This window comes from Protopterus annectens, chromosome 1.part1 (genome assembly GCF_019279795.1).
Source record: "Protopterus annectens isolate FY-2018-M chromosome 1.part1, PAN1.0, whole genome shotgun sequence".
Lineage (NCBI taxonomy): Eukaryota > Metazoa > Chordata > Ceratodontiformes > Protopteridae > Protopterus > Protopterus annectens.
Window position 1 is genome coordinate 261,929,006 of NC_056726.1, and position 22,147 is coordinate 261,951,152.

Genomic DNA, 22,147 nt, shown 5'->3' on the forward strand with positions numbered 1-22,147 from the left:
AGGCCTTGGGGTTCATGGCTTCCTGCATTCTTCTAATTCCATATGCAAGACTGCATATGAGGAAACTTCAGCGGTACCTAAAAAGCTTATGGAGTCAACATCGTCACTGCCTGGAAACAATGATTCCTATCATTCCTTGCCTGCAGCAAGAGTTCCCTATGCTGGGCAGAGGCCTGTCACCAAAACAAGGGACTGTCTTTCATTCCACCCCCTGCCACCCAGACCCTGACTACAGACACATCAGACATGCTTGGGGGGGCACATCTGGCAGGGAGATACATTCAGGGTGAATGGAGCCCAAATCAAATCCACCAGCATATCAACCAGAAAGAGATGCTAGCTGTGCAGAATGCACTGACAGCTTTTAAGGACTTTCTTCATCCAGGACAACTGATAAAGACGGACAACACCTCAGTCATGTGGTACATAAACAAGCAGGGGGGCACCCATTCCTACCCCCTTTGCAGACTAACCATGGCCTTGTGGAACACAGCCTTGTCTTACCAAATACATCTACAAGCTCAATTCTTGCCAGGAAAGCAAAATACTCTGGCAGACGAACTAAGCAAAAATCTTATGTACCCACACGAATGGAAACTGGATCCGCAAATCTTCAGCATGTTGACAAGCAAATGGGGGAGCCCAAACATAGATCTTTTTGCCTTACCCCAAAACTATCAGTTGGACAAATTCTGCACAAAAATCCATCACAAAAAAGCTTGGAAAGTGGATGCTCTGTCCTTCAGCTGAAAAAACCTATCAATCTATGCTTCCCCCCCCTCTGCCTCTGCTCTCCAAGGTATTACTAAAAGTCAGACAGGAAAAACCAAAAATGATTCTGATTGCTCCAAACTGGCCTCACCAACATTGGTACCCGCTCCTACGCAATATGTCACACCTTCCTCCGTGGTACCTGTGTCAGACACCTTATCTTCTGTCTCAGCAGAACTTTCAAATTCTACACAGTTGGCTCCAAACTCTGAATCTTGAAGCATGGCTAATCAACTAATTTCACCAGTTACATCTCTCAGCAAACCTGTGATGGATGTCATTTTGGAGGATAGAAGGCCTAGCACTAGAAAATCTTATGCTGATAAATGGAAAAGATTATGTGCCTGGAATCAGGCACAAGGAATAAGCACAGAAATGCCCAATATTCCTCAGATTCTGCAATATTTAACTGAGATGCTTCACAAGGGCCTATCTTTCTCTTCCATAAAAATCCACGCCTCTGCCATTTCAGCTCATTACTACACAGAGCCTCCCCTCTTTTCTCATCCCCTGCTAAAGCAGAGGGGCCAAAAATTTAAGACCTCCCAAGAGAGCACCATCTCCTGCATGGGACCTCAATTTTGTGTTGGAAAAACTCACCCTGCCTCCATTTGAGCCAGCTGCTACTCCGGACATAAAATTTCTCTCCTGGAAGACAGCTTTTCTTTTAGCAGTCACTTCAGCTAGAAGGATCTCAGAACGTCAGGCTCTCATGGCAGTGGAAAAATGCAGTACTGTGAAGCTGAAAAACCACTCAGCGAAACGTAAAAGACTGGTTTATTGAATAAAAACAATAAATATAATGAACAACTCAACGTACTAAGCGCTTTCACCCAAAAACTTCAGGGCATCATCAGAGTACTGAATACATAGAAACTTTGCCATCCCTTATATACACATTCCTTGATTAGTTAATCAATTAGTTATTTAAATTGCGTACTCTTAAAGAAAAAGTTGAACTGAAACACTACACTATAGATGTACATATAACTAACTGTTCTTGTTACAATCAATAATAATGCAAGTGTAGAAAGATGTACCTAAAATATTACTAAAACATATATTAACTATTAACTGTAAAGTAGCTACGTCATAAATGTCATAAATATATATCAAAATAATTGGTTAAATACATACATAATGTCAATGTATAAAAATCCATCATAAATAATCATAAAAAATGATTCAAATGAAATATGATTTAAGTTTTAATACACTAGATATTGAGACGTGTTCATTAATACCTAACAAGGTACAGGCATTTAGTCTAAGTTGCCAGAGACATTCTTTGGCCTCCAGCATGGTCTTCTCATCACCACCCTTGTGTATATTATGGGGAATTCTATCGATAATAAAAAATAAAAATCTTTTAAAATTAGGACAGCTAATACTTTGTGTATATAGAGAACTGGTGTTTTTATGTTTTTTAATATCTCTAACATGTTCGACAATGCGTTCTCTTAACTTCCTAATGGTTTTTCCAACATAAAATTCTGAACATGCTGAGCATGTTGCTACATAAACAACCATCTTGGAATTACAATTACAATACCCAGGGCATCTAATTGTTTTACCAAAATTAGAAATAGCAGCATATGGACCATCACTAATGTATTTGCATGTGCGACAGGATCCACATTTGTTCATTTTGGACATTTTAAAAATATCATTATTGATGTTCATCTCATAAATTTCCTTCAGATTCCTTCCTCTACTGAAGGTAATCTTGGGGTAACTGCCAATGACCTCTGTCAACTCAATGTTATTGGTAAAAACACTTAAGTCTCATGAATAATATTAACTATATGTTGAGATGTGTCGTATGGTAATACAAAAGTATAATTTCTAAATCTATTTGTATTTGTATTGGTGTTCAATGTACTATCACATCCAAATTTAATGATAGGTCTATATATCAAATGTCTTTTGGTATAGATCTCCCTTTTAATGTTACATATAAGTTCATTCGGATATCCCCTGTCAAGAAACATATTCGATAATTTTTCAGTTTCTAAATTAAATGTGTTGTCATCACTAATGATTCTTGACAGCCTTACTATCTGACCTTTAATCATATTCCTCTTTTGATAAAAAGGGTGGCAACTATTAAAATGTAAAAAGGAATTTGAAAATGTTTTCTTTCTAAAAATGTTAGAATGCATCTCATCATCGATGTAGGAAAGAACAATATCAAGATATTCACAATTGTTGTCATAAATTTTACTAGTAAATTCTAAGAAACCAGTTGTCATGCCTAAAAACTGTATAAATTCTGCAAATTCATCTTTATTGCCCACCCAAAAAATAAGGATATCATCAAGGTATAAGTATAAGGCAATTTTGGACCAATATGTTGATGTGAAAACAAACTCTGTCTCCCAATTAGCTAGCACCAAATTAGCATAAATTGGTGCACATTTGGCCCCCATGGTCACACCTCTACTTTGTCTATAGTATTCTCCATCCATATAAATAAAATTATTCTCCAATACTATTTCCATCAATTCAGTCAAAAGTCTGCATTTTGAGACATTTATGCCACTATATTTTAATAAACTGGCCTCGAACATTTCCAGGCCTTGTGTGGGAGGAATAACAGTAAACAGATTCACAACATCAATGGTAGCCATGATAACATTAGGGCTCAAATTCGTCATATGTTGTCTCACAATGTCTAAACAATGCCAGGGATCTTTTAATATGTGAGGTAAATTTTTAAGCGTCTCCTTGCAGTGAATATCTATAAAAGATGCAATAGCCTCAGTTTTTGAACCCCTGGCTGACACTATAGGCCTAAAGGGTGGATTGTAAGTGTCTTTATGTATTTTTGGAATACCAAAAATGGATGGAGTAATAGGAAACTCAACAGATAAATAGGAATATTCTTCTTTAGTTATAGTTCCATCCATAAGGAGTTCATATAATAACCAATCCACCTTGGTATATGCCCTAGACATTTCATACTTGGTTACTTTTTCATATGTATTACTATCACTAAGCATGATGGTCATTTTGTTGAACTAGTCCATGTTTGTCATGATTACCACACCACCTCCCTTGTCTGGTTTCATAACTCTGTATTTCCCAGACATAGTAAGTTCTTTAAGACAAAACATTTCTGCCGGGGTGAGATTGTGTGTTGTGTATACATCGTTCCTCAAAACTCTCCTAATCTGTGTCTCTCAAAGTTTCTCAAAAATATATACCATAGGATTATGTGGTGGTATGAATGTATTACTGCGCTTAAGCGTAAAACAACTGGAATCATTTGTACAGCCATGGTTGTTGTTGGAAAAAAAAATGTTAAATTCAATAATCGAGTGTAAAGTTTTAAATTGATTAAAACCTTACCAATGTCATGCTTAAAAGATGGTACAAATGTAAAACCTCTTTTAAAAAGGGCTAAAAAATCATGGCCAAAATTACTGTCAGTAAAATTATATAAACTGAAGCCACCATCCGTAACAGTAGAACAGTTGTAACAACAATGTGAAATAACAGTAATGTCCTTCAAGGATGCATCTGCAGTCATCACATATGGGTTGTCCTGCCTCAGGCAGCCCTTCGGTCGGCCGGATTCCAAAGTCTGGGTCTGGCCTCGGCTGATGTCGCACTTTCCCCGACGTCAGAGCGTCTGGGGTATACATGTATATATATATTTTTGCAAATGTTTGGAATTTTATTGCATTTATACAAATTTAGCCTTCCTAGAGGGCACCTGGCATCTGGGACAAGAAAAACTGAGGAAGATGGCATCGGCTGATGCTTTTATACCCCAGACGCTCTGACATCGGGGAAATTGCGACATCAGCCGAGGCCAGACCCAGACTTTGGAATCCGGCCGACCGAAGGGCTGCCTGAGGCAGGACAACCCATATGTGATGACTGCAGATTCATACCTATCGGACATCTACATTTATGGTAGGTACAAAACTGTACTTTCTGTAAACTACCTAAATCATAAATATCAGGTTCATCAAACCCTTCATTTTTAAAAGTAGTATCATTTATTGAGTCACCAATATTTATAATAAAACTCTGTAAGTTAAAATCACCCTGAACAGGTAAATTAACTTGATTAAATGTATCTGTGCCATGAATTGGTCCTGTGTACTGTTGTATTGTAATGTCTGTTCTGTTGATAGAACTGACCGCCATAGCGGTCGCTTAACCATTCTGACCTTCTGAGGGTCAGTTCTTCTAAAAAAAACTCCCTGCCCTTCCTCGTGGCCAAAGTTATCATTTCTAGCTCTTTGTACTTGTGTTATTTGTTCATTAATTGGAGATCTAATATTGTCCCTATTAACATCAGTATCAACATATTTAACAATTTGTTTCATGTTCTTATATTCCTTAAAATGTACATACACTTTATTGTTCTTGTAATCATTGGTGTCTCTGTTCAATTTGTGATTTTTAATGTCCAAACCTTTGATGTTAAGTTGTCTATCTCGCCTTCATTCTTGCTGGATGGGTTCGGAGCCGACCTCGGCTCCGACTCGGCCACTCTAAAAGCTCGAGAGTTGGTTCCACCGGCTCGAGGCTCCCCTTATATCCCACAATGCTAGGCGAGAGTTACCTCAGATCTCGTTTGCCGCTACAGCTTCGAGGTTGGTTGCTTCTACCGGTTCCTGGTGAGTTTTAGCTTTTTCTATTAAAAGTTACTCTTTTCCCCTTTTCAGTTTAATTCTTCTTAAATTAGTATAGTTCATAGAACTTTATCCCGACCCTAATTTTTCCGTTTCTTGTTATAAAGAACCTTTGGTTCTTCCCTTGGGCCTTAGGCCTTCTCTTCCCTAGGGAGTGTTTGTGTAGTTTACTATAATTTGCTACAGTTTGTTGTACTTTATTTTTAGTATCTTTACTAAAATTGTTATTCTGACAGGGTATAACTGGTGTGTTTGAGTGTGTGTTTGTGTTCACCAGTTAGGCTATGTCAAAGAAGCAAAGGTCTCGATTCAAGAAGTGTGATGCGTGCTGTCAGAAAATGTCTCTGACAGATGCTCACACTTCTTGTGTCTATTGTCTGGGGCCTTTGCACCTGCAGGACTCCTGTGCTGTTTGCCATGGCTTCAGCCCCAGGGTCCTGCAGGAAAGAAAAAACAAGCTAATTCTGAGAGGCTTGTTGAAGCCTGAGGATTCCCTGTCTGTCTCAACAGGGAAACCCTCTAAGGCATCGAGGTCTTCGGCTCCGGCTTCTGAGCCGAGACCTCAGGTTGTTCAACCTTTGCCTTTATCGGCTCCGGCTGGAGCCGATAAGGCTCAGTCCACAGTTTCTGTGGCTTCCTTGGCTCCGGCTGGGGGCGCGGTTATCGAGGTACCGTGTCGGCTCCGACAAGATCTTCGGAGCCGACAACCAGAAAGAGGTCTAGGTCACCTTCTCTTGGCTCCGTTCATTCGGCTCTAGGTTCTCCCCTGCTGTCTGAACGGAGCCAAAGGTCTCATTCCTCTAGGTCATCGAGGCTTTCCGATCATGACCTTCAGAGGGTGGTGAGTCGACTACTCAAGTCCGAGGCACTAGCCCAGATGCTTCAGAGCCCGACTCATCAGTCGCTGCCTGCCCCCGTCCATCAACTCTTTCCTCCTTCGACTCTTTTGAGTTCGGAGCCGGGTCGTGTCGGAACCGAGACTGTGGTCACTTCGGAGCTGAGACAATTGTCTTCAGCTCCGTCGTCGGCTCCGTTTTCTTCCGTGGAGGAATCTCGGCGCCGGACTTCCCTCGTCGGCTCCGAGGGGGTGAGTGGCATCGGACCCTTGTCCGACCCCCCTCTCCCTCTCGGTGCTTCGGCGCTGGTGAGTTCGGCTCCGACATCGGCCTCGGAGCCATCACTGTCGGTGCCGAGGGGGGTCCTTAGCTCCTCGGAGCGGGGACCTCTGGCTCTGCCTGACAGGGGTGCTTTCGAGGTCATGCGGAGTGTGTTAGAGCCTGGCTCTACTCCACAGTCGGTTCCGTCAGCCCCTCCATCTATGCTGCCTCAGGGTAAGTCGACTCACTCCCTCATTCCGGACCGCAGAGAGCCAGCTCCTCAAGAGCCCCCTTTGGGGATTTCATCCTCTTCCGAGGCCTCTCCTGATTTGGCAGAAAAGCCCCCTCGGAAAAGGAAGTGCAAGAGGAAGCACATTGACTCACCTGAGTCTATCACGGCGGACACAGATCTGGATGATTCTGAGGGTTCCCCCGTTCCCCTTCTGAAGATGTCTCATTTGCAGACATTCTGGAGATCCTTAAACAGAGGGGAAATTGGCCAGCCCTCAACCCTTCAGAGGACGAATCTGTGTATCTTGAGGCGTTGGCTCTCGTCCTTCCACCTCCTGGGTGTCCCCCTTGACCCCCTCATGCAGGTGGTAGCTAAGAAGGCATGGACGGCTCCTGATTCAGTGGACCCCACTCCCAGGAGACCCTCCAAATTCATCACAGCTCCATCAGACAAGCAATTTTTATCAAAAGGAGTTTCTGTGGATGCTATGGTGGTAGCTGCCGCCACAAAGAAGGAACTGGCTGATCCTTCAGTGCCTGTCCATCCACCTAACAAGGAATCTAGGTCCATGGATAGGTATGGAAGCGGATGTTCTCCTCAGCGACTTTTACCATGCGTCGCTGAATTACCTGTGCCATTTCACTCGTCTTCAAAGGGACTTGGTCAAGGAAGCGAGTGAGATGTTGAAGGACCCTACAGCTGCGGGGTTCCAAGAAAAATGAACACGCAGCTGGCTATCCTTAATTCCATTTCCAACTCCTCCATGCCTCCTCTCTTATGCGGCCGATGGAGCGAGCAGAGCCGCAGGAACAGGGTAGCCTTACGTAGGCACGCCTGGATGCGGCTATGCAATTTTGGAACCTTTCAAGACGTCTTTCACGAACTCCCTTTTGATGGATCATCTCTTTTGGTCCTCAAGTGAAAGAAACCCTGACTAGGTGCGAGACTGATGGCAAGACCCTTTCTGCCGCCTGAGTCCGTTTTGACTCCTTCTAGGCCTTACCCCAAAGGCCAGAAGGGTGGAAAGATGTGGTTCCGTAAACAATCTCAAGGGACTTCGCCTGACGACAGAGTCAGTTCCCCGCCAGAGGCAGAGGGGGAACAACAATGGTAGACGCCGCCCTAGAGGCAGAGGGGTCCGCAGAACCAGGGCAATCGAGAAACTTCCTCCGATAAGCCCTTTCAGCATCCCTGAGGTGTTGCCCGACTGCCCATCTTCGAGGCAGTCGGGAAGATTGTCACTGTACCCAGAAGCCTGGCTATCCTTGACACAAGACAAATGGGTACAGTCCATCATTTCGAAGGTTATTCTATCCCCTTTCTTCGCTTTCCAAATCAGTCAAAAAATCCCTTCCAGATGTTCCACCGCTCAAAGGGATATAGCAGCTTTGGAAATTTCAAAACTGCTTGCAAAAGAGCTATTCAGCCAGTGTCAGCAGACCAACAAGGATCCGAATCTACTCAAGGTTCTTTTAGTTCCAAAGAAAACAGGGGACTGGAGACCAATTTTGGATCTCAGTATCTTGAACAGATCGGTCAAGAAAACAAGATTTCGGATGGTCACGCTGCAATCCATTCTTCCCCTATTGGGAGAAGGAAACTGGATGTGCTCTATAGACCTTCAGGACGCGTACTATCACATAAAAATGAACAGACGCTCCAGAAGATTCCTCCGCTTCAGGCTGGGAACCAGTCATTTTCAATTCAGGGCCCTGCCCTTTGGTCTCACCACTGCCCCCCGGGTGTTTACCAAATGCATGGCAGTGGTAGCTTCTCACCTGAGACGACAAGGATTCCAGGTGTTTCCATATTTGGACGACTGGCTCCTCACAGCTCCCACCAAGCATCTCCTTCTGATGGCCAGAGATTACACTTTTCGCCTGTCAAAATTGGGTATCTCAATAAATTGCGAAAAGTCTGTTTTGTCGCCTTGTCGTACTATTACCTACATAGGCAAATTTAGATACTGTAAACATGTCTGCAACACTAACGAACCAAAGGATATCAGACATTCAAAATTGGTGTCACTACTTCTCAACAACAACAGAGCCAAAGCCAGGTTAGTTCTAAAGGTGTTGGGAATTATGGCAGCGCCATACCTCTCCTCCCATTGGCCAGATACCACATGCGGATCCTTCAGTGGATGCTCTTTTCTCAATGGTCATACCAGGAACTTCCAATGTCTCACACCATTATGATCACGCAAGCGTGCAAAAGCATCTCATGTGGTGGATGTCTTCCCCAGCTCCTGTTGGGGAGACCATTTGTTCCACCTCCTCCGGTTGCTACTCTGACAACGGATGCCTCCCTGATCGGGTGGGGGCATTATCAGGGCAGGACAGTCCAGGGCACATGGCAACCAAACGAATGCCACTTGCACATAAATGTTCTGGAGATGAGAGCAGTGCTTTTAGCGTTGCAAGCCCTTCAAGACTCTCTTCCCTTGGGAACGATTGCAATCCAGACAGACAATATGTCTGTAGTGTGGTACATCAACAAACAAGGCGGAACCAGATCATACCCCCTGTGTCGAGAAGCACTCAGACTGTGGCAATGGGCGATTTCTTCTCAGCGTTTTCTGATAGCAACGCACATCCCGGCAAGTCCAATCACATTGCGGACAAGTTGAGCAGAGCTATTCTTATGCCTCACGAGTGGTCTCTGAAAGACTCTGTAGTGAGAGAGATATTTCTCAAGTGGGGTCAGCCTTGCTGCGATCTTTTTGCTACTCCCCAAAACAGCAAGTGCAGAGAATACTTCACTCTATTCCCTTTACCAGGCCAACCCAGCAGGGACGCACTAGTCCAAGTTTGGCCCGGGACTTCTGTATGCATTTCCTCCTTTCCCACTGATCTCTCAAGTAATACAGAAAGCTATCGCTCAGAAGGCCTCATTGATCCTCATTGCGCCTTACTGGCCTCGACAAGTGTGGTTCCCCTTTCTACATAGATTTCTTTTGGAGCGACCGTGGAACCTGGACCTAGTTCCAGATCTTTTGATCCATCAGTCGGGTCAGCTTCATCGCTCCCTCCCCTCTCTGAACCTCACTGCTTGGTTCCTCCACTTCCAACAGTAGCCAGGCTTCCTCAATTATCTCACTCTGTTAGAGATATTTTGATAGCTTCCCACAAATCTTCCACTTGAAAGATTTATTTGAGTAAGTGGAAACGCTTCTCATATTGGGCACAAGGAAAGGACATAGATCCTTTCACCGCTTCCATCCAACTAGTCCTTGATTTTCTTGCTGAACTCTTCCATGCAGGTTCATCTCCATCTACTCTTAAGGTTCAATTGGCGGCTATTTCTAATTTCCATGTGGGTATTTCTGAATCTGCCCTAATGTCCCACAAACTCTGCAAAGCCTTTTTGAAAGGAGTTTTTCTTCTCAGACCTCCTGTCAGAAATCCTCCTTCTCCTTGGGACCTAAATTTAGTTCTTGCTTCTTTGATTCTTTCCCCTTTCGAACCTGCAGCTTCATGTTCCTTAAAGCTATTATCATGGAAAACTCTTTTTCTGGTGGCTATCACATCAGCTAGAAGAATTTCAGAACTTCAAGCACTCAGTTGTCGTTCTCCTTACCTTGTGTTCCATAAGGACAGAGTTTCCTTACGAACTAACCCGTCCTTTTTGCCTAAGGTGGTTTCAACATCAAATCTAAACCAATGCATTGACCTCCCTGTTTTTTCCGGAGTATTCAAATAGGTCTGAACAGAAATTACACTACCTGGATGTTCATCGTCAATTAAGGTACTACTTGGACAGGACGAAACTATTCAGAAAATCTGATCAGCTGTTTGTCTCCTATGCGGAAAGCAGAAAGGGACTTCCAGTTTCAAAGGTATCTTTATCCAGATGGCTAACATCTCTGATTACCCTTGTTTATGAAATTAGACACCAAGAACTGCCTAATAAACCTAAAGCCCATTCCACCAGAGCTTTGGCTACTTCTCTAGCCTTCCAAGACAGACTGCCTATTGACACCATTTGTGCAGCGGCTACTTGGACTACTCCTCACACTTTTATTTCCCATTATAAGTTGGATTTAGCTTCTAGGCATAGAGCTAATTTTGGTTCCACTGTTCTCAGGAGTCTGTTCCGTTAGGCCACCCGGGACAAGGTGCTAGGGACGGTCCCATCCAGCAAGAATGAAGGCGAGATAGACAACTTAACATATAGAAGTTATGTTCTTACCATAACGTTCCATGTTAGTTGTCTTCTTCGCCTTCTTCTTGGCCCCACCCTCCTTCCCCTGGCCTGGACAGACCTAGAGGAGTTGTGATCGTGACCTCTCTTTCTACCACCTCTTTCTTAGTCATATGCTATTATGCATATTTCTTGTTTCAGGATATAGGTCACCCTTTTCTTCCTGCTGTTAGAGGTGGATTCTGTTTCACTGTTATACTGTTTTTTGGTATAAGCTGGGTTAGCTTACAAACGAGATCTGAGGTAACTCTCGCCTAGCATTGTGGGATATAAGGGGAGCCTCGAGCCGGTGGAACCAACTCTCGAGCTTTTAGAGTGGCCGAGTCGGAGCCGAGGTCGGCTCCGAACCCATCCAGCAAGAAGAAGGCGAGAAGAAGACAACTAACATGGAACGTTATGGTAAGAACATAACTTCTATTTAATAAATTTATCCATTTCTTTAAAAATACTTTCTAAACGAAACTTATTGTGGTCAAATAATAAATCCTATCATATGCTTTTATCTAAAAAACACAATTGCTCATTTAAAACAGCTAACTTTGTATTATTGTTACGTATAATTAATTTAACAAGTTCCAAGCCAGTTTTATCAAATAATTGTAATAATTCATCAAATAAAACAGTGCCTTCATTGAAACCATATGGTAATTTAAAAATACGTACTCCTTTTGGAACCTGACCCAATTCTACCGATCTTTCTAAGAAGGCATTGTCCATCTGCAATGATTTAAAAGTCTTTAAAACTCGTTCAAAGTCCATAAATTGTTTATTAAGACTGCCCATGTCTCTGTGTTTAGGAAACTGGTCTTTGCTCAATGATGGTGCTGCTAAAAACAGTTTTAAATCCATAAAATTCCTTTCAGAACCGACTGCTACGCCATGCGCACCTCCATTGTGTCCGTCCCTAGTGTTCAAAGCTGAGTTCGGAGGCGGGCCTCCACATGTATCACTTCCTGTATTAGTACCTCCTCCAGTGGAACTCCTTGAACCATTTCTAGCTGACGGTCTATTCAGGCTTGTATTTGGGGTTGAATGGAGTGTATACAGCCGTTCTTGTGACTCTGTCACTAATACTTCGGCATCGACAGGGCTCTTCTCACTCCTGTCTTGCAAAGCCTTAATTAATCTTTGTGTTATGTCTATATGTTCCAACAAAAGTTGCACCATGTCGATGGAATGAGCACAAAGTCCAAAATCACTAACCACAGGCAAACTAGTTTGCGAGATGAAAAACAAAAACTATAAAATGATGCGAGATGCGTCGAGCAATCAGTGTAGCAGAAAAAAACGGGTTGAAAAGACAGTACAGTAAAAATAAACTATATTGTGAACAAGGATGGCGGATAAAAACTTAAAACCAGTCTAAACGGACACTGAGTGGCAAAAAAGTAAGTACAAAAAAGGCAATACTGTGAAGCTGAAAAACCACTCAGCGAAACGTAAAAGACTGGTTTATTGAATAAAAACAATAAATATAACGAACAACTCAACGTACTAAGCGCTTTCACCCAAAAACTTCAGGGCATCATCAGAGTACTGAATACATAGAAACTTTGCCATCCCTTATATACACATTCCTTGATTAGTTAATTAATTAGTTATTTAAATTGCTTACTCTTAAAGAAAAAGTTGAACTGAAACACTACACTATAGATGTACATATAAATAACTGTTCTTGTTACAATCAGTAATAATGTAAATGTACAAAGATGTACCTAAAATATACTTCTATGTATTCAGTACTCTGATGATGCCCTGAAGTTTTTGGGTGAAAGCGTAGTACGTTGAGTTCGTTATATTTATTGTTTTTATTCAATAAACCAGTCTTTTACGTTTCGCTGAGTGGTTTTTCAGTCTCATGGCAGTGGAGCCTTTTATTATTTTCTACCTGGACAGGGTAGCACTTAGGACCAATCCATCCTTTATGCCTAAAGTGGTATCCAGTGTGGCTCTCAGATCATTCATCTGCCAACTTTTTTTCCAAAACCACAGAACAAGGGGGAGCGGAGTCTACACTCATTGGATGTACACAGACAACTAAGATTCTACTTGAACAGGACAAAATCTCTAAGAAAATCTGAGCAACTACTGTTGGCATTTGCTGCAGGGGCAGAGGGAAAGGCCACTTCAAAGCAGACAGTTTCAAAATGGATAAGCCATTGTATGCGTTTCTGCTACATGCTTCATGGTAAACCTGTCCCCAAGGGGATCAGGTCCCATTTCACCAGGGCTGCATCTACTTCTGCAGCCTTTCTCAGAGGGGTTCCTACCAGAGACATTCTAGAAGCTGCTACCTGGAGCTCAGTTCATACATTCACCAAGAATTACCGTTTACCTCTCTTCTCTAAATCCAGAGCAGGCTTTGCCACTGCTGTCCTGCAGGGCCTTATAGCTGCTCCTAATGCTGTATAATTCCATCCTCCCAACCATAGCTTTGGGATTCTACCTTTATGTAATGACTGCAACAGTGAAACATGAAGAACATAGTACAGTTGTGTACACTTACTGTAAATGTAGATGTTCGAGTGTATTCACTGTTGCAGTCCTGGTTACCCACCCTCCATCCCCCTGCTTTTCTCTTATTATACCTCTTCTTTCTGTTACTATGCTCAAAAGCCTTTTTTTGTATTTGCTTTTATTTGGAAGTATATTTTTTGTGAAAATGGCGTCAGCTGCATGTTTTATACCCCTGACAACCTGACGTCATGGAAGAAGGGACAGCAACCGACACAGGACCCAAAACTTGGTTATTCAGGCCGACTGAGGGCAACCTGCCAGCAGATTACCCAAATCTAATAACTATCTACACAACAGAAAACAGTCTGTTAAGATGGCAAAGTAAGCAATCTGATTACCTACTCAACAACACAGACATCCCCCAAGGGTCTGTTCTTGGGCCCTTGCTTTTTAACATGTTTATTAATAATCTCCATAAAGCATCCCTGAAAATTACACTCATTCAGTACGTGGACGATTCAACAATAATTACATCCTCTAACAACATGTCAGATCTCCTAAAGTTAACACAAAATGCATGTACTTCCATTGAATCTTGACTTAACGAAGCTTGACTGCTACTTAATCCCAAATAATCAAAACTTTTACTCTTCACAACCAAACCTCAACTCTAGACTTTAAAATATTCTCTCAAAACAATACGGAAATTGAAATTGTAAACAGCCAAACTACTTGGCATCACAGTTGATGACAAACTATCCTTTGAGAATCATATACTCAACTCAATCAAAAAAAAAACATTTTAAGCTTGGCAAACTCTATATGCATAAACTCTATTTGGACAGGTCTACCAAGTTGAAACTAGCTAATAGTCTACTTCTACCATCCCTCCTCTATGGTTGCCCCATTCTCATAACCTACACACATCTCTCCTGAACAAGCCGCAGTTCTGCTACTATAAAATAGCCAAGTTTGTCTCCAGCATGCCAACTCACAGACATCATTGCCTGGCCATTAAATCTATAAACTGGTTTGAGTTCCCCTCATTACCTATATTACTCCAAACTACTAAATAATCCAAACCTTTGCCCATCCCTTTAAACTATACTGCAAACACACACCCCTACTTGGCGTCTTAGGTCCTCTAACAAACAACTCTTAACCATAACTAAACCCAACAAAAGAGCTGGACAATGTCTCTGTTCCCATGCCATTGCCAAAAACATTCAAATTTGCACTAAAAGAAAACTATCTCAATAACCTTGTCTGTTCTTGTAGTCCTATAATTAAACTGCCTTAAATGTTTTGGCCACTATACACTACAAATACTTTTACTAACTTAATATAGTTGCAATTTGCACCATCTGTCTTCATATCCAATCTCTCTTGCTTTCTTTATTTCTGTGGCTGAATAAACAGAATTGATTAAACAGTATTCTTACTTATGAGAATATACAAACAGAATTACTAAAAATCTAACGCACTGGATTTATTTTTCTTGTATTGTATACCTCTATAATAGTATTTGTAGTATTTGTCTTGTATATCTATTTCAATTTGTATTGTGTAAAACTTGACTTTCAAAGTTAAGCTGATGTTATGTAAACAATTCTGTGATTGTATGGAGCTTTTCTCCCCGGGCCTCCACTGAAAATGGGTCATTAGCCCAGTGGACTTTCCCGGTTAACCAATGTCAGTAAATAAATAAAACCCCCCAGCCTGTCCACATTTAAAACTACCCTGAAAGACTGTTTAAATGATAATTGTATGTGCCCCTGTATTGCTCCCAACTAATATTATTCCTATTTTTTCCCACTTATCTCACACATGATGGCCCAAATAGTGCTCATCCCACATAGGGCTATCCCAGTGTATGTCTTATCTTTATTAGTCTTTGTTCCTTCAGTTGACCTAACTTGTAAAACTACATGACCAATTTTGGTCTTTCAGAACTGACTCACCTTGTAAAGCTACATGACTTGTGTATCTCATATATGTTGTAAAAAAATAGTATTCCTGTGTGCCTGAAACATGCATGTTTATATTGTATTCTGTTATATTTGGCTATAATATTTTTGTTAAGCTCAGTTACATATTTTACCAATGTACTACTTAAACTAAGTTTACTGCTTGTACCTTAATGTTGTTTTTGTTGTGGAGCTTTTCTCCCCGGGTCTCTGCTGAAAATATTTTCAACCCATTCAGACACTACCCACTTAACACATGTAAATAAATAACTAATATGCAACATCTGCAATGTCACAGAGGTTCCATACAAATAGGAGACGGTGTAAACAGCATGTCATATGCAGATTCCCTCAAAGCCTTATCCCCCTGTACTTAGTTTCCTGCAGACTGTTAAGGAGGTGATCTCTGCCTGGCATACAAGCCATCTTTGGATCCTGCTCTTTTGGATCATCTGCATATCCACAAAAATAGCATCAGAGCTACCAGATTTTCTTCATATTGATCATTGGTGCAGTAGCCTAAGCTATATGGGTTTATTAGATTTGGCTCAGCGTCTTGTACAGACTATTGACCCATGTTATATTGTAGTTTCTGGTAAAAGAAAAATGGATTCCTATTTTCTGAATAGATTCAAGAAATTGAACCTGTAGGGGGAATGTGATGGCACAGATGCAGTTTTTTTTCTCCTCCGATTTCTGAATCAGACTCACTGGAGAGCATAGTTTTTGAATCTCCCAGTGAGTGATTCACTTTCTCAGGCTATTTCCAGAATGTGCCAGTTTTTTCAGTGGGAGAGCACTGAGGTTTCTCAGTCCCTCAGAAAATACTTTGAACTGTTACAAGTGGAATTTCCAGAACCTCCTCCCATCTTCCCAGTGCTGTCAGCATTGGAGGATGGGTTTATCACTGCCTGTGGTTTTCCAGCCAGCCAGCATGCTACACATAAGAAAGCAAATTGTATGTACAAAGTTCTTCAGTCGTTCAGATTTTTAAACACTCATCCCAGACCTGACACACCAGCTGCAGCTTTAGTTAGTCTAGCTGCTGCCAAGCATAACATTGCCACCCCTCTATTTTCCCAGAGTGTCCAGAAGTACTCTAGTTCCCTGGTTCTTTAACTCCTTTATGTAGAATGCTACACTGCTTCGTCGGCACTTGTACACTGGCAAAAGCTGAAATCATCCTCTTGTTGACAGTCTGTTTGTTCAATCAACAAGTTCTTTTCCCAACACAGCAAGCAACCAGTTAAGATAAATTGCCAAGAAGTCCATGACAATTAAGGAAGAAAAAGCATGCCTCTTGGTTAGGTGGTACCTTTTCTGAAAAGGTTACTGAGATTTGGTCTGCTGCTACTTTTTTCTTTTGGCTACTTTTGCCACTTTCATTGCATGCTAGACTGAGTAGTGGAGGTTTTATTGGCTGTTTGCAATTGGACATCGCATCCTTGGGCCGCTGGCTGCTGCTAAGAGGAAGTACTTGGGGTTTGCACTGTTGTTGCTCTGTTGCCACCCACTACCCTGCTTGCTGTCCTTGCTCAAGCATTTCCACTGCTGCTGTACAGCACCAACCACCACTGTGGAGTCCTGAGACCTGAAATTTGATTTTGAAGATAAGACACCAGGTAGTCACAGGAGACCTTTGTTTGTTTTGTTTTTTTTTTTTTTGATTAAAAAAAAAAAAACATTTGTACTGGGTAGTCTTTCTGTGAAAATTTGCAGACTGTCCTGCTTTTCCCCTCATATTTTTCTGTCCCACATAAAATGTGTTTTTTTTTTTTTTGTTTTGTTTTTTTGCTGGTAAATGGAGGGTTAATTTGTTACTGAAAGCAATACTTCAGAAAATGCATTTTATTCCATCAACTTTTGGGTCTGTTTGTTGCTGTCCATATTTGTTGGGATAAGAGGTTTGTCCAGATTTTTGCCTCGCGAAATAATCTGTCCCTTATAAAATTTGTAGTTTTCTGGCAAATCACTATGACATACATTTAAGTTTGAGACTTCATAAATTGGAGAAAAATGCATACTAACACAAATTTTGTTATTCTAGCAAATAAGTTTTATAAGGGCAATATTTAAAATTTGATCCCCATTATTTCAAGCTTGGTCTGGATTTTTTGTGCTAAGAAGTTAGGGTATGGTTGAGTGGTTGAAGTCCTTAAATAATGACATACATTTGAGTTTGCCTTCGTATCTTTAAGAAAATGCATGATAAAGCAAAAACTGTTATTCTAGTCAGTTTAGAAAATTTTAAGTATCGATGGCTGTCCCTAATTTTGGCCCTTCTTACCCCTGTGATTGCTGCTGTCCAGTTTTCTTTTGCTAAGAGGTTGAGAGGTATAATGATGCTTTCAGGATTGTTGCAGGATGTCCAAATTTTTGCCCCATATCTTTTGGTATATTCCTCATAAAATGTGTGGTTTTCTAGTATAGGAGTTGAAGTTATTAAATAAGACGTTTGAGTTTGACTTGTGCAGTCAGAAACTGCACGCTAATGCAAAATGTCAACTTTCTAAGTTTGTAAGAGCAATGTTTAAAATCTGTCCCTGATTTTTGAGCCCTTGTCCCCCATTATTTGTGGCTTTGTGATAATTTAATAAAATCAGACCATCGTGTGAGTACCTATTGAGAGGATTGAAAGTTGTCATAATGGCTAAATCACTTATTTCACAGGCACACACGGTACAGAGTTTGATTCTCACTTTTGGGGACATTGACTAAGGTTAAAATGGCCTACAAGGTCAATTAGGCTACTACCTACCTATGAACTTTACAACATGCCTAATTTGTGTGTAGGTAAGTTATTACAATTGCAGAGGGGATTATAATTGCTGCGCTACCCATGTATTTCATCTTGTCAGCCCACAAGTATGCCTTTGATTATCTTACCTTTGTTGCTGTCACTCTGTATCCACGCTTTATTCTCAGAGGGATACCTTTGCGTTGGGTTTGTGTGTAACAGTTGAGGGTGTCAAATTGGAACAGTAGTTACTGTTGCTGCTTCCATATTTGATTTACAGATTTTAATCTCACTTAAATGCCTTCTGTGTTGGATCTGCATGTCCTCCTCTCTGTGCCAGATTCATTGTTTAACAGCTGCAGAATGTCAAGTTTGGCACAGGAGTTACTGTTACTGCCTTACATTGCTTGACCGCCACTGTTATTTTTTCAGGTGGAGTCTACTTGTCGTCTTGTACTCGCAGGCTGTCTTTTTTCATTCTGGATAGCTATATATCAAGGTGTACTACAAGTCTGGAGAGTTTCACGTTACAGGACATGAGCAAGTGTCTCTGGGTAGTCACTATGGCATAGGCACCTAAGGAACGGTTGTTGCTGGTCACTTAATTTTATTGTCAGAATTTGTATTAAAAGCTATTTTGGTTTATTGTAGTGGTGCTGAGCAAGTATCCTGCAAGAGTCATGTTTCAGAAAAGGTCAATGGATCAGCAAGAGGCTGGAAGCAGTACAATGTTTCCTGAAAAGCTAAAATCATTCTGCACCTATAATAAGGCTTGGGAACAGTTATTCATGGGTGCAATCTCTTCCAAATGTGGATGCCATGACCAAGTGCATGTCATGTGGAACAACTTTCACTATTAAGTGAGATGGAGAAAAGGCACTGAAAAGTCACCAGAAGTCAGAAAAGCGTCAGCAAAGCTTCAGCTCTAGAAGCAGAACTTTGTAATGGCAAAATTTATTCAGTCATTTAGTGGAACCAGTGAAGCTTCCAAAGTGACAACACTTTAACATGGTATGGAACACAATTGTTCATAAGTATTCATGGACTGTAGAAGTAAGCTGGCACAGACAAGTTACCATGCCTCTACTGTGGCTTCAAAGTTCAGATGTGGGAAGACAAAAGCTGAGTGCATTGTAATGAATGTACTTGCTTCTCATTCATAGGATCTCCTTCTGCAGGAACTCTGCACTTTCTATTTTTCACTGGGATGAGATGCATCCAAACAGAAAAATATTCCTCCTGGTTATTTAGTACTTCACTCATGCTCATGGTACACAACACAAACTTCTGGATTTCTATGAGGATCATAATGAAAGCGCTGAATTCATCTTTACAAGAATAACGGACATCCTTAAGCAGAAATGCCAAAGTTAATTATGAAAAACACAGGTCTGTTTTCAAACTTGTGAAAGCTGAGGTGTTTTGCATCATTACAGCAAACTGTTTGTGCTATGCAATACATAACTATGGAAAGCATGTGAGCAAGGCCCTTGCAAGATATGATATGGAGATGCTGGTTTTTGAAAGTGCACAGTGAGTTTTCAACATTTAAAAAAAAAAAGGCACTGTTGTCTTTCCTTGACCAGGACTTTAAGGAGATCATGCAGTATGTTGTCACAAGGTGACTGCCTTTGTTCCCAGCTGTAGAGAGGCTAATAGAATGCTGGTGTCTATTAAAAGTTATTTTATTAGTTAAGGGCCTGAGGAGTGTCACCTCCTTATCTGGAGTTTTGTGGAGGCCAGTGAGGATGGCATCACTGAGAATATCTCTGAGGCAGAGTGCTAAATAAATTTTATGCACTACATCCTGCAGATATTCCACATGTCTATAGCAAAACTTGAAAGAAATTTTGCCCAAGATTTGTACACAGTGATGATGAGTCTGAAAGATGAGTAGAGAGAAGGCTGGATGATCAGTTCTTTGACACTAAAGCTTTATCTGCCTTAAAGCACTTTACTCCATCTGTGGCACAGCATGTCTGTAGGTACTTCTGTAATTGTTACAGTAAAGCAGTTAGTTACCTGCAGAAGTGGTTTGACTTTGATAATAGCCCCTTTAAAGCTGTGCAGATGATCTTCTTGTTTCACTGTTGCAGTCATCACACTTGTGTTATCTGCTTTCAGGTAGCCCTCAGTCGGCCCGAATACCAGAGACTTAGTATTTCTGCGTCGGATGCTGTTGCTCCAGGACTGATGCCTGGTTGTCAGGGGTATAAAAACAGGCAGCCGATGCCATTACATCAACCTTCCTTGCCGAGGAGCCCGAAGCAGAAACAGTTCGCAAGTGCCGATCGGCCGCTACCTGAATTTTCGTTTACGAATTGAATAATCCTTAAGTCTTCTAAAGCTAAGTACCCCGTTGGGGATCATTTTTCTTGCTCTAACCGATGTCAGAAAAAGTTAACAATTGTCTTGCCTGTGGAAAGCAAATGCCACTCAGATTATCATTCTTACTGCATCACTTATTTAGGCCCAGACCACAACGTACCTCGCTGTCAGTTTTGTGCCTTGTTCAATGCCCGAATCATTCGTCATCGGGCTGTTATTGTCGCTGAATTCTTTCGTTCTCGATCTCTGTATTCCAAAATGGCTTCAGTAAGCCATCTGACTACCGATATTCCAAAAAAGCATAATGATAAAGACAGAGGCAGACCACATAGGTCCAATGCTGCCAACAATGCGTCCGTTAAGCTAGTCGCCAGTTCACTGGTACTCAGTGAGGCGCTTTCGCAGTCCTTTTTGCCTGCTTCAGTGGATTCGCAGGCCTCTACCGAGACGCATTCAGAGTCCAGTATGCCACGAGACTCTTCTTTGACTGTGAAACCTGTGGATGTCTCTACCTTGGATGGGTCTGGAGCCGCTGTGCAGGCCCCTGCTTCTGAGGCAGTTCTTCGCTTAACCGACGTTCGACTCAAACTGATGACTTTTTTGTCTAAAACTACTGAGTTTCCTAGGCCTAGAGTATGTGCTACGCCTAGAAAAACAATGACCAAAGTGCATGCATCTACTCCAATGCCACAACGACATATGCTTAGAATGGCAGAAGACCTTATTACGCTGATTAGGGGAAGTCACCTTCCCCTGCTAAGAGGAAAAGAGAACAGTCCTCTGCAGCTTCGACGGACCTGGAGTCCAATGACTCTGAGGTATCTGATTATGAAGACATGCCCTTATCTGCTTATGAGGATTCAGATGCAGCGGAATCCATTCCCTCTGCGTCCCTTCCAGAGGATTTTTCTTTGGTGAAACGTTACATACTTTGAGAGCATTTCCACTGGAAATGCCCAGACTATCCTCAGTCCAAAAAGAGACTCAAAGATTTCCTAGATTTGCCACAGCACAGGCCTTTAGCAATACCCCCTGTCCTGTAAGTTGATGATGTTTTTATGGAATCCAGTCTTACTCTTGATACTTTACCTCCTGCCTCTAAGAAACCAGACAGGTACTACAGAGTACCCAACACTCACAAATTTGTTTTTAAGAATCCTACTGTGGATCCAGAGATCATTTCCCAAGTGCCTAAAAGTATCAAGGCAACTACAGCCAAGAATCCCACCCCTTCGGACAGGGATTCCAGAACATTGGACAGATGGGGTAAGAAAGTATGTACTTCTGCAACTCTTGCTATTAGGGCATTGAATTGTCAGTTTCACATGCTGAAGTACCAGCAACATATTATGGAACTTATTAAACAAAAAGTTGCTACCTTTACAAACTGTGCAGAAAGTAAAGAATTGCAGGATCTTATGCACTCCGCAAGCCAAGTCAGCAAGCATACTTTGCAGTGTGGCTTTAACGCCCTAGAAGCATCTTGCTGGGCAAAAGTCACTGGTTCTGTACTGAGAAAACATGCTTGGCTCAAGGAGCAGACTTTGCCAGGCCATGTCAAATCAAAGTTACTAGTCGCTCCTTTGAACAAGGACAGCTTGTTTGGCACCAAAGCAGAAAAGGATCTTAAAAAGATGGAAGAAAAAGCTAAGTCTATGCAGACTGTTAAAGAATTCTTACAAGTCCAACCCCCTAGATTCAGTAGA

General features: G+C 41.7%; 1 protein-coding gene across 1 annotated transcript in view; it reads left to right on the forward strand.

The window, feature by feature from the left end:
- MAN1A1 (mannosidase alpha class 1A member 1) overlaps window positions 1-22,147 on the forward strand; it is an 884,250-nt gene that overhangs the window by 563,687 nt on the left and 298,416 nt on the right. The window contains exon 8 of the mRNA XM_044074409.1: window positions 20,765-20,773. Within this exon, the coding sequence (XP_043930344.1) occupies window positions 20,765-20,773 (9 nt within the window). The remainder of the gene's footprint in view (window positions 1-20,764; window positions 20,774-22,147) is intronic.